General features: G+C 52.8%; 1 protein-coding gene across 22 annotated transcripts in view; it reads right to left on the reverse strand.

Moving 5' to 3' along the window:
- KIFC3 (kinesin family member C3) overlaps nucleotides 1-12477 on the reverse strand; it is a 105236-nt gene that overhangs the window by 20882 nt on the left and 71877 nt on the right. For 5 of the 22 annotated variants that reach the window (XM_033218578.1, XM_033218579.1, XM_033218575.1 and 2 more), the window contains 2 exons: nucleotides 9810-9948; nucleotides 6721-6923 (listed from right to left, as the gene is read on the reverse strand). The exons of 9 other annotated variants lie outside the window; for them this stretch is intronic. In XM_033218578.1, the coding sequence (XP_033074469.1) occupies nucleotides 6721-6923; nucleotides 9810-9948 (342 nt within the window). The remainder of the gene's footprint in view (nucleotides 1-6720; nucleotides 6924-9809; nucleotides 9949-12477) is intronic. 8 more of the 22 variants (XM_033218593.1, XM_033218588.1, XM_033218590.1 and 5 more) reach the window with 3 other exon arrangements.

The following is a 12477-nucleotide window of genomic DNA, read 5'->3' on the forward strand; positions in this document are numbered from 1 at the left end:
CGCGGTGGCTCAAGCCTGTAATCCCAGCACTTTGGGAGGCCGAGACGGGCGGATCACGAGGTCAGGAGATCGAGACCATCCTGGCTAACACAGTGAAACCCCGTCTCTACTAAAAATACAAAAAACTAGCCGGGCGAGGTGGCGGGCACCTGTAGTCCCAGCTACTCGGGAGGCTGAGGCAGGAGAATGGCGTGAACCCGGGAGGCGGAGCTTGCAGTGAGCTGAGATCCGGCCACTGCACTCCAGCCCGGGTGACAGAGCGAGACTCCGCCTCAAAAAAAAAAAAAAAAAAAAGAATTTAAAGGAGGGACTCAAAGAGATACTTGTACACTCACGTTTATAGCAGCATTATTCACAGTAACCAAAAGGTAGAAGCAACCCATGGATGGATGAATGGAAAAACAAAACAAACAAAATATGGTATATCCATACAATGGAATATTATTCAGCCTTAAAAAGGAAGAAAATTCTGATGCATGCTACGTGGATGAACTCTGAGGACATTATACTAAGTGAAATAAGCCAGTCGCAGAAGGACAAATATTGGATGATTCCACTTACATGAGTAGTCAAACCCACAGAGATCGATGGAGAATGAGGAGTTACTGTTTAATGGGACCCGAATTTCAGTAGGGGAAGATGAAAAGAGTTCCAGAGATGGATGGTATATTAGTGAGTTTTCACACTTCTATAAAGAAATACCTAAGACTGGGTAATTTATAAAGAAAAGAGGTTTCATCAGGCACAGTGTCTCACACTGGTAATCCCAGCACTCTGGGAGGCCGAGGCAGGTGGATCACTTGAGGTCAGGAGTCTAAGACCAGCCTGGCCAACGTGGTGAAACCCTGTCTCTACTAAAAATACAAAAGCCGGGTGTGGTGGTGCGCACCTGTAGTCCCAGTTTACGCAGGAGCCTGAGGCAGGAGAATCACTTGAACCCAGGAGGTGGAAGTTGCAGTGAGCTGAGATTGTGCTACTGTACTCCAGCCTGGGAGACAGAGACTCCGTCTCAAAAAATAAAAATAAGTAAATAAATAAATAAACAGATAAATAAAAGAAAAGAGGTTTAATTGACTCACAGTTCCACATGGCTGGGGAGGCCTCAGGAAACTTATAATCTTGGCAGAAGGAGAAGGAGACACAAGGCATGTCTTCCATGGCAACAGGAGAGAGAGAGTGAGCACACGAAGGGCAAACTGCCACTTTTAAACCATCAGACCTCATGGGAACTCACTATCACAAGAACTGCATGGAGGAAACCACTCCATGATCCATTTGCCTCTCACCAGGTCCCTCCCTTGACATGTGGGGATTATAATTCGAGATGAAATTTGGGTGGGGACACAGAGCTAAACCGTATCAGATGGTGATGGTTGTTGCACAACGAGAATGTACTGCTGCTAAACTTAACTCTCAAAAATGCTTCAGATCAGCCGGGCGCGGTGGCTCACGCCTGTAATCCCAGCACTTTGGGAGGCTGAAGCAGGTGGATCACCTGAGGTCAGGAATTTAAGACCAGCCTGGCCAACATGGTGAAACCCTATCTCTACTAAAAATACAAAAATTAGCCAGGTGTGGTGGTGCGCACCTGTAGTCCCAGTTACTCAGGAGGCTGAAGTGGGAGAATTCCTTGAACCCAGGAGGCAGAGGTTGCAGTGAGCTGAGATCATGCCACTTCACTCCAGCCTGGGCGACAGAGCAAGACTCTCTCAAAGAAAAAAAAAAAAAAGCTTAAGATGGTAAATTTTATGTTACATCTATTTTTAAAATGATAAAAAAAAAAAAAAAGAAGAAGAAGAAGAAGAAGAAGAAGATGGCAGCCAAACGAGACACATATGAGGCAAGAGCTTCTAGCCTGTGGCCTCTGAAGACAAATTTTTTTTTTTTTTTTTTGAGATGGAGTCTTGCTCTGTCACCCAGGCTGGAATACAGTGGCGCGATCTTGGCTCACTGCATCCTCTGCCTCCCAGGTTCAAGCAATTCTCCTGCCTCAGCCTCCCTAGTAGCTGGACTTACAAGCGTGCAACACCACACCTGGCTAATTCTTGTATTTTTAGTAGAAACGGGGTTTCACCGTGTTGGCCAGGCTGGTCTCGAACTCCTGACCTCAGATGATCTGCCCACCTCGGCCTCCCAAAGTTCTGGGATTACAGGTGTGAGCCACTGTGCCCAGCCTGAAGACAGTTTTTTAAGGTTCACTCTTGAGGTGCAGGGGGCAGGAAGGGAATGCAGTGAGTGCCGGGCACGGTGGCTCATGCCTGTAATCCCAGCACTTTGGGAGGCTGAGGCAGGGAGATCTCTTGAGTCCAGGAGTTCAAGACCTGCCTGGGCAATATAGCAAGACTCTGTCTGGACAGAAAATACAAAAGTGGGCCAGGTGTGTTGGACACCTGTGGTCCCAGTTATTCAGGAGGCTTAGGTGGGAGGATGACTTCAGCTCGGTAGGCAGGGGCTACAGTGAGCTGTGATCATGCCCCTGCACTCCAGCCTGGGTGACAGAGTGAGACCGTGTCAAAATAAAAAAGGAGTATAGTGAGGTCTGGGCAGCATGTCACATTATTGGGAACTTCAGGAACCTTGAGGCCATGGCTCTAGGGACATCCACAAGAGGACAGGGGAACTCAAGGCCAGCAGGACGTGGCCTGGAACTGTTGTTAACAACACTGGGGAGGGTCATCCCAACAGCCACAGCCTCCTGTGGTCACCAGACCGAGATGAGCAGCCTCTGTGGCCTGGGTCAGCTGGGTGCTCAAGGACTATGGACCTTTGGCCCAATTGCTCTCAGTATATACAAACACCTCCTCCTCCTGGCACAGCAGTGGGGAGGCCTGAAAAGACCACTGCAGCCCCCACAAGCCCAGATCCCAACAGTGATAATGGAGCCCCGTTAACTGAGTCGGCTTTGCCAGTAGGGCAGGGGGATTTCATAAGATCATTTTTCATCCCCTATTCCCCTGAGGTAGGTACTATTATTATCCCCATTTTACAGGAAGAAAAACTGAGCTCCTAAGAGGTTAAGCCTTGGTTAGGCAACTTACTTGAGGTCACCTGACCAGTAAGTGGTGGACCTAGTGGAACTCACATCTGACTGACCCTTGCAGAACCCTCACCCTTAACCATGGGGCCACACAGCCTTGCAGGAACAGCAGTGTGAGAAAGCACCCGATCAGAAGCCAGTGTGCACAGGGCTGGGAACATGGCACCGCGGAAAACAAGGCACAGTGTATCCCCTGGTGGGCTTTGCTTAGAGAGGCAACGTTCAGAATTCCAGGAAAGTCCAAGTCTGCATCAAACCACAGTGAGGCTAGCAGGAGACCAGGGCATATGGGAGTGACAGCTCACGATGCACCACACGTTACAGTTGACCATCCTTTTTTCTGTCCACTCTTACAACAGATCCACCCCTAAACTGCAATGCAACATTTGTACGCCCCAGTTTAGAGACTGGGAAGTGAAGGCTTAGAGAGGAGGTGACTTCCTACAGCTGCCCAGCTGGCACGTGGCACAGCCAGAATAGAATCCCGCTCACGGGATTCCAAATCCAAAACTCTCCCAGTAACAACAATGGTGTGGCCACAGCAACACCAATGACTCACTAGGGATCATCTCACCACATCCTATTATCACATCCATTTCACAGATGAGGAAACTGGCCTGCAGAGTGGTAATTAACTGTCCCAAGGTCACATAGCTAATGAGTAGTGCCAAAGTTAGGGTTTGAACCCAGCTCTAGACCCATGTGGTTGGCCACATCTCCACAAGGTTGGGCCCCCTAGAGAGTATCTCAGAGACCTGGAGCTTCAGATACATCCCCTGAGAAATTTCCAGAAAAAAGCTGCAGTCAGAAAGTTGAAGGACAGGCCAGGTGCCGTGGCTCATGCCTGTAATCCCAGCACCTTGGGAGGCCGAGGCAGGTGGATCACCTGAGGTCAGGAGTTCGAGACCAGCTTGAACAACAGGGTGAAACCCCATCTCTACTAAAAATAAAAATTAGCCAGGCATGGTGGTGGATACCTGTAATCCTAGCTACTCGGGAGGCTGACGCAGGAGAATGGATTGAACCTGGGAGGTGGAGACTGCAGTGAGCCGAGATGTTGCCATTGCATTCCAGCCTGGGCAATGAGAGCAAAACTCCATCTCAAAAAAAAAAAAAAAAAAAGAAAAGAAAAGGAAAAACAACGTTCAAGGACAAAATGAGAACAAAGACCAGGAACCATTCTGAATTCCTAAGTCACTTGCGGGAGTGGGGTAGGCTCGGGGTTTCTCCTAAGAGTGGCTGGAGAGCTGGGGGTCAAAGAACTAAAAAGGCTAGGATGTTTCCTCCTCAGTTTGCCTTCTTAAACTATAAGTTGATTTTGTTAATTAAAGGAAAAATGTTTTCAAAAACCTCTTTAAAGACACAAAAGGTTAGATACTATGATTTCACTTCTATGAAATGTTCAGAAAAGACAAATCCATAAAAACAGAAAGCAGATTAAAGGTTGCCAGGGGCCGTGGGGCAAGGAGCATGGGGAGTGACCATCAGCAGGCCTGGTGGAGAGATGAAGATGTTTGGCAATGAGACACTGGTGATGGGTGCACTGCCATCTTAATATGCTTACCACCGACCACCGAGCCGTACACCTTCAAGGGGTGAATTGTATGGCATGTGAATTACATCTCCACAAAGCCCTTTTCTTTTCTTTTCTTTTTTTTTTTTTTTTTCTTTTTTTGATGGAGTTTTGCTCTCGTTGCCCAGGCTGGAGTGCAGTGGCGTGATCTTGGCTCACTGCAACCTTCCCTTCCCAGGTTCAAGCGATTCTCGCAACCTTCCCTTCCCAGGTTCAAGCGATTCTCCTGCCTCAGCCTCCTGAGTAGTTAGGATTACAGGTGCCCGCCACCACACCCAGCTAATTTTTGTAATTTTAGTAGAGACGTGGTTTCACTATATTGGCCAGGCTGGTCTTGAACTCCTGACCTCAGGCGATCCACTTGCCTTGGCTTCCCATAATGCTGGGATTACAGGCATGAGTTACTGTGCCCAGCCCACGAAGCCCTTTAAAAAAACACTTATTTGCAAAATGAAGTGTCTGAAGAGCCTAACTGGGGAAGGTCAGGGAAGGAAGAGCGGCTGCTCAGCCTTTGCCTGAGGCCAGATGCATGTCCTGCAGGGTGGGCCCTGGACCCCCTGCAACCCCCAAGGCGCTTGAGCCACACCCCTCCTACCACAAGTCCCTTTGCACTGGCTGGGCCTCAGCTCAGAGTGCACTTCCCTCTGCTCTGTCCCAGAGCTTAGCTCAAGACGCCCAGGGACAAGACCTCGAGGCCATGCGTGTGCCCATCCCATCGAGCCCTTCCCACTTTTTATGTAGGTATGTGAAGCAAATGTCCATTTTCCCACAGGCAGAGCCTCCACCGGGTGGGAGCCTACTATCCACTGGGGTATCCCCCATGCCCAGCTCAGTGCGAGTACAAAAGGGGCATGCACAAATACCCAAGGAAGCAGGTGGGCACGCAGCAGGCAAAAGGATACAGGGCTGGCCTAGAGGAGCCTCCAGTTAGTGGGGAAGGCAGGCCCAGATAGTCAAGCTGTGGGGTAAGTGTGTAAGAGGAAGACACAGAGCATGAGGGGTACCCCAAGGAGGCCCACCCGAGTCAGCAAGGGGCAGGGGGCAGGCCAGGCCATTCTTGAGAAGAGAACACACCTGTAAGCTGGAAGAAATGCTGTATTTCAAAAGCGTGCACAATATGCTGCCCCCAGAACTGAGAGAACAAGTCACAGCACATATGAGGCACAATAGGCAGACATCCGCATGTCCAGGCCATCTCTTTGCTGGCTCATGGGACACACAAAGAACTTAGCTCTACCTGAAGGCCAGTCTGTCAACACAGAGTCCTGGGCCCAGAGCTCAGAGGCCCAACAGCCAGGCCAGGGCACTGGATCAGAAGAGGGGATGATGTGGCAGACGGGCTTGGAGACCTTGGGGAAGTGGGCAAGGCTGAGATACAACCACAGAGACAGCCACTGAGGAGAAGAGCAGGGAAGGAGGGTTGGGAGCCGCGTGGAGATCCAGAAGGAGAAGAAAGTGACGCAGCCACACACACGCAAGAGGGCCGGTGGTCAGCCCCATAGGACAAGCAGCTTATCAGCCAATGGTACCCAAATGTTCTGCCCAGCCAACGAAGGAGACAACGCTGACCTGCATGAACCCTGGCTCTCTCTGGCTTCCAGAGGTTTGAGAGATCCCTTCCCCAACATGCACTCAAACTAGCGTCCACCTTTAACAAGAAATCAAAAGCATGAAAAATGTCATGCCAATCTCCTGTGGGGTGACCATCTGATGAGTTTTGTCCACTCAGGCTGCTCGGTGCAGGGCACCATGGAAGATGGGGTGGACTCAGGGTGGGAAGCACCCCGAACCTTCCTGTTCCACTGACATCTACATCACCTCCTAGGGAGGCAGGTCCTGGCCCCCTGTAACCCAAGGAGATGGGGCACAAGAAGGACCAGGATGGGAGGCCCCTGTAAGCTGAAAGTAATGCTGCATCTCAAAAGTGCATCCTCCAGGATGGGAGGCCTCTGACTCTTACCATTCTACCCTCCAGCGTATTCCAGGAGACGAGACCCCAGCTGTCTCCTCTTACACCAGTAGCCTGGTGGGGTCAGGTGCCCCAGGTGGTGTCCTCTGACCTGCTCCATAGTGGGCAGTGACCTCTGCCCATCCCAGCCTCCCCAGGTACCTGGTTCTGCAGCTGGGTGGATGTGGCCTGCTGGTCACTGTCGCAGAGGACCAGCCTCTCCCGTAGGACCACCAGCTCCTCCTGTAGCTGGGCCTTCTCCTCCTGGAGCTGGGACATGGCCTCCACCATCCTATGCACCACGGGGGCCGCACCTGGTGGCCCCAACAGGCTCAAGCACCTCCTGCTGCCAAAGAGACGCCCACCTACAAGTAAAGTAGTGGCTGATGAGAGGGCAGCAGAGGTCCCATGCTGGCAGAGGAGAGGGTCCGTCACAACAGGGCAGACCACCAGGGATGACAGGGGTGCAAGCAGAGGGGGTGGGCAACCAGGTGAGGGCTGGGGCAGCAGCAGCATAGGTTAGCTGGGGCCTCCAGGGCCTGTCCCAGAAAAAGACACTTCCCCAGGCAGCATCTGGGGGATTAAATTGCCTGGATCAGGACTTAAGAAAGCAACTTGCACTGAATATGGCTCTCAAAGCACATGTTCCAGGTCTGAAGGGCCAGCCTCTCTCCATGGCCAGGCTGCAAGGAATCGCAGCTGGGAAAGACAAGGGATTCTCACCCTAGAAAACTCTATTCTTGTAGGCACGTTATTTCTTTAAGTCTCAAACCCTCTCAAGAGTACAGAAGAGAAGAGTGGGGCTCCCCAGCCTCCCCATGTGGCAAGTGGTCAACTGTGCAGAAAGAGGGGAGCCAGGGAAGCCGTGTGCATGTAGGAGGGACAGACAGACCAGGACACAAAGCCCACCCTGCACATGGGGCAAGAACTCAGCCAGCCAACACCTAGCAAGGGTGGAGCGCAGGGACCTCCCAGGCAAGACAGAGGGAGTCCTCCTCCTCCAAAGGCCCGCCACTGTCCTGTCACCAGGAATGAGAGAGATGGACAGATGGATGAAGGACAAGAACACAGAATCGGGGCCCATGACCTGTGCACGGGGCCTGGGATGCTTGTTACAGCTTGCTTCCAGGGCGCCAAGAATGGCCATGGTCTCTGCAGGTAGGGAGCAAAGAGTTTAGGGGAGAGAGAGAAAAATGGGGGACTGGGGAGGAAGGGTGGGGGATTTGCCTCCTCCCCTCAGGGAGCACAAATGGGACATGACAGAGCATGGCAGAGTGAAGGGTGAAGAGGGGCATCTGCTGGCCAGAGAGCACTGCTCTCTACCTCGGAGCCTGGGGCTTTAGGCGTTCCCACATTAGTCCCCAGGAATCCCAGCCCTCGGCAGGCTGGGGTTGGGGGCTCCTAGACCCTGGGAAGGAAGCCACTTGCACCTGAAGTCACACACCCCTCTGACAGCCTGGCCTGAGGGAAGCCAAACGGACTCAGATGGACAGGGAAGTGGGGAGGGTACAGCTTGCAGCTGGGCGGGGACATCTTGGCACAGCCCCAGGAGGAGGGGCAGATGGGTAGAGGCCACCCGCCCCGCTCTAGGGGAGCAGGAGGGACACACACAGGTTGGCTCTTCCCTCCTCCACCCGAGCACTCCGGAGAGCTGGAGCTGGGCATCCCCGGTTGGGTGGTGACCCTGGCCGTGTGGCTTGCACGTGATGCTGCATGCATGTCACACAGAGCTGGCCAAGCTCCTGTGATCTGTTCTAGAGCGAGTGAGGTCAGACGGATGCTTCCAGGCCTGCACACGCGGCAGCATGAGCGGCATGTGACCAGCGTGGCCCTCAGCCCTTTGCAGGCTGCTGCAGTGAGGCAGGGAACGCACTGGACTCCTGGCCCGAGAGCTGGTTCTGCCACTCGAGAGACGTGTGGGAGGGGCCCGGCAGGAGCTTCCTAGGAAAAATGGGGACAAGGGGCCTTGCCTGAAAGGAGCCCAGCACTGAGGAGATGCACAGGCGTGGGTAGCTGTTACACAACATGCCATGGGGCAGAAATGAGGCCTCGGAGAGCCCAGTTCATCCGGAACACTGCTCATGTCATGGGATGTCACCCCCAGAGGGGCTTGCTGGGTCTCAGCACCGCGGCAGGGCGGTGGAAAGGGGCCAGGAGAGTGCTTGTGGAGAAAAGATCTCCAAGAAGCTCAGGGAGGTCCCAGAAAGAGGAGGATGGGAGGACGAGGTGAAATCAAATGGGCCCTTGTGCTGGAGAGGTTGCACTCAGGGTTCAAAGATACCATGCAGGCACGGCCTGGCCCCACTGACCGGGTCACCCTTGCTGTTCCCTGGAATCAGCCTTCCTCTTCTCAATGCACAATCAGCAAGATGATGTCCCCTGCCCAAGGCTGGCCTGCTCACACTCAGCCAGACCCCAACCCCTGCCGCTCGCTGCAGAAGAGTGCCTGGGCCCAGACAGGCCAGAACCCCAGAACGGGGCTCTGGACAGCCTCAGAGAAGGGAGTGGCTCCTTCCACCACATGGCAAGTTCAGACACACAAGTTAACCTTTTGGCGATGGAGGAGGAAGATGACAGAAAGGCCAGCTCCTCTTTCCTTCACATGCTCTTGGCCTTCCCCCGGGATCCTGGAGGATGCTGCTTCCCCATTATCACCGGGCTCTCGCTTACTGTCAGGGATCCCCGGCATGGACCCGTAAGACTACAAGGGGGGCCTGTAGAATCTTCCAGAACCAGCCAGCCCTGGACACCATGGCAGACCCTGCCAGAGAAGAGCTGAGCCACCGGCTCCTTTATCTCAGCCTCTGACCAGGAGAATCAAAGTCCTGTTCTAGGAGCCTCCAGACCCTGGGAGCCCATGGATAGGAGGGAGAAGGCCGAGTCTCTCTTTGCAGGCAGTGGCGTCTGTGAGGCTGCCACCCTCGCCCTGCTTTAGACAGGCACTGGGAAAAGACAAAAAGCAGAGAAATTCAACCCCAGCCCACGCTGGCCAAGGCCTCTTATCACTGGGTGGGGCCTGGATGCTGTGGGAGGCAGGTCGAGATGAAGGTTCCATACACACCACTGTCCCTGAATCCGGGAGAGGCAGACTGGGGGCTTGGAGCTGTGGGTCAGGCAGCTGGAGTCTGTCTAGGCCACCTCCAGCCAGGGAGGACAGGGCATAGGAATAGCATAGCACCAATCGCACAAGAGCCTCCCTCCTGTGCTGGCTTCACTGGGGAGTGCCAGGTCGGCGGGCAGGCCTGCTTTACCTGTATTCTCTACATTCATGGTGCCACCAGCTTCCTGGGCCTCCCGGGCCCGCCTGGGGGCCGGTGCCTGTCTCTTCCAAAGCTTCTCTTCTTTCGTCCCCTGACTCTGGCTCTTGCACCCCTTGTCCTGTAGGGCCTGCTGCCAAGACACAACCAGAATCCTCACATGAAGGAGACTGCGCCAGGGAAGGACCCTCGAGCCAAAGGATGGTACACTCCCGGAGCTGGCCAGGATCCCAGGGCCCAGGGGGTCCAGTCCCTCCCTGTGTGGGGGGGTGGGGACATTGAGGCCCAGGATCTGGAAGAGGATGTGCCAGGTCCCACAGCAAGACAGTGGCAGTGCCTTATCCTGGCCACCCTTAGCAGCTGGTCTTCTGCACCAGCAAAGAAGGTTCTTAGGTACTTCAAGTCCTCAGGAGAAACTCATGCCATCCCTGCATAGTCTGAGAGTCACCAGCACAGAGGCCAGCTCACTTCCGGCACACACGCCCCACAGGCAACCATCCAGCCCCACCACACACATATCAACCTCAGGGCAACTGCTCCCATGCCGATGCTGCCACCCCAGGCACACAGCCCTGCATCTCCAGATGGAACCCCCAGGACTGCCAAGGAGGCTGCCCACGAGTCTGTCTGAGCAGAAGGGCCACAGCCCTCCCTCCTTCACTTTCCCCGCCTCACAGGGCTATCGAGAGGCCACAGGAAGCCATCTCCTCTTCCAGGGCGAACACGGGCAAAGGACTCGAGACAGAGAGGGCCAGTGCGCAGGCACAGGGAGAGAGAGGGGAGGCACGAAGAGATGTTTCATCCAGAGAATGTCACCTACCACTCACACATAAAGATGCCCAAGGCAGGCGGCAGGGCCACATGCAAAGAGTGAGCCCACTTGAGGATCATGAAAATAAAACAGGCGGCCGGGCGCGGTGGCTCAAGCCTGTAATCCCAGCACTTTGGGAGGCCGAGTCGGATCACGAGGTCAGGAGATCGAGACCATCCTGGCTAACACGGTGAAACCCCGTCTCTACTAAAAAATACAAAAAACTAGCCGGGCGAGGTGGTGGGCGCCTGTAGTCCCAGCTGCTCGGGAGGCTGAGGCAGAAGAATGGCGTGAACCCGGGAGGCGGAGCTTGCAGTGAGCCGAGATCCGGCCACAGCACTCCAGCCTGGGCGACAGAGCGAGACTCCGTCTCAAAAAAAAAAAAAAAAAAGAAAAGAAAACAGGCATAGAGACAAATCTAGAGAACTATATAGACAGTGATCCTCTCTGGAAGGTTGGGGAGATGGTGTAGTGGCTGAGAGTAGAAACAAGCATCATTTCAACTTGGCGGGAATAAAAAGAAAGTTCACAACAGAGAGAACGTGAGAAGAGGGGAAAGGAGGTGGCCTTACATTTCATTTTGAACCTCTCTGGCATTTGAATTGTTAACCTTATAAACAATGACTGTGTGTTTTTTTGGTTTTTTGTTTTTTTTCTTTTCTTTTTTTAAACAGAGTCTCACTCTGTCACCCAGGCTGGAGTGCAGTGGTGTGATCTCGGCTCAATGCAACCTCTGCCTCCCAGGTTCAAGCAATCCTCCTGCCTCAGCCTCCCAAGTAGCTGGGATGACAGGTGTGTGCCACCACACCTGGTTAATTTTTGTATTTTTAGTAGAGATGGAGTTTCACCATGTTGGCCAGGCTGGTCTCAAACTCCTGACTTCAAGTGATCCACCCGCCTCGACCTCTTGAAGTGCTGGGATTACAGGAATGAGCCACCGCGCCTGGCCATTTTTTTCTTTTTCATTTCTTTCTTTCTTTTTTTTTTTTTTTTTTTTTAAGACAGAGTCTCACTCTGTGGCCCAGGCTGGAGTGCAATAGCACAATCACAGCTCACTGCAACCTTGACTTCCTGGGCTCAAGCAATCCCCCAACCTCAGCCTCCCGAGTAGCTGAGACTACAGGTACACACCACCATGACTGGCTGATTTTTGTATTTTTTGTGTAGAGATGGGGTTTTGCCATGTTTCCCAGGCTGGTCTCAAACTCCTGGGCTCAAGTGATCCTCCTGCCTCAGCCTCCCAGGCTAACACAAGTATGGTGGCTCATGCCTGTAGTCCTCACATGCCCAGCATTTTTTTTTTTTTTCCATATCAACAGAGGTTATCTTGGAAGAGAGAGCACAGACAATTTCTGTGTGTCTTTGTGACCTTTAAATTCAAAACAAAAAAAAAAGTTACTCTCTTGAAAGTGCTCACTCTAAAAAATAAACACGTAGTCTAGAGGCGGCAAGGCCTGTGTGTGAAGCCTGGTTCTTCCTCAGCTAAGCTGTGTGACGTTGGTCAAGTTACCTTCTTGAAGCTGCGTTCTCCTCATTCTTAAAATAAAAATGGTAATAACAGGATCACACTGAGCTTGTGTGAAGAGTAATAGACAATTGCAGCCAAGTCCCCAGAGGGTGCCTGGCACATAGTAAGAGCTTGATATAAGATAAGTATTATCAGGACATGATTCCTGTAATCTTCACATTTTTTTACTTTGACATTCAAAAAGCCAATACAGATAATTGAAAAGACAAGAAAAATGACATCAGCAGGCTCCTTAGCCCAAAATGCACCCCCTCCTTCTCTCGATCCCGAGCTCTACTTGAGAAGGGTGGGTGGGGGACACACCTCTTATATTTAGGAATATT

This window comes from Trachypithecus francoisi, unplaced genomic scaffold (assembly GCF_009764315.1).
Source record: "Trachypithecus francoisi isolate TF-2019V2 unplaced genomic scaffold, Tfra_2.0 Lachesis_group10, whole genome shotgun sequence".
Taxonomy (NCBI): Eukaryota; Metazoa; Chordata; class Mammalia; order Primates; family Cercopithecidae; genus Trachypithecus; species Trachypithecus francoisi.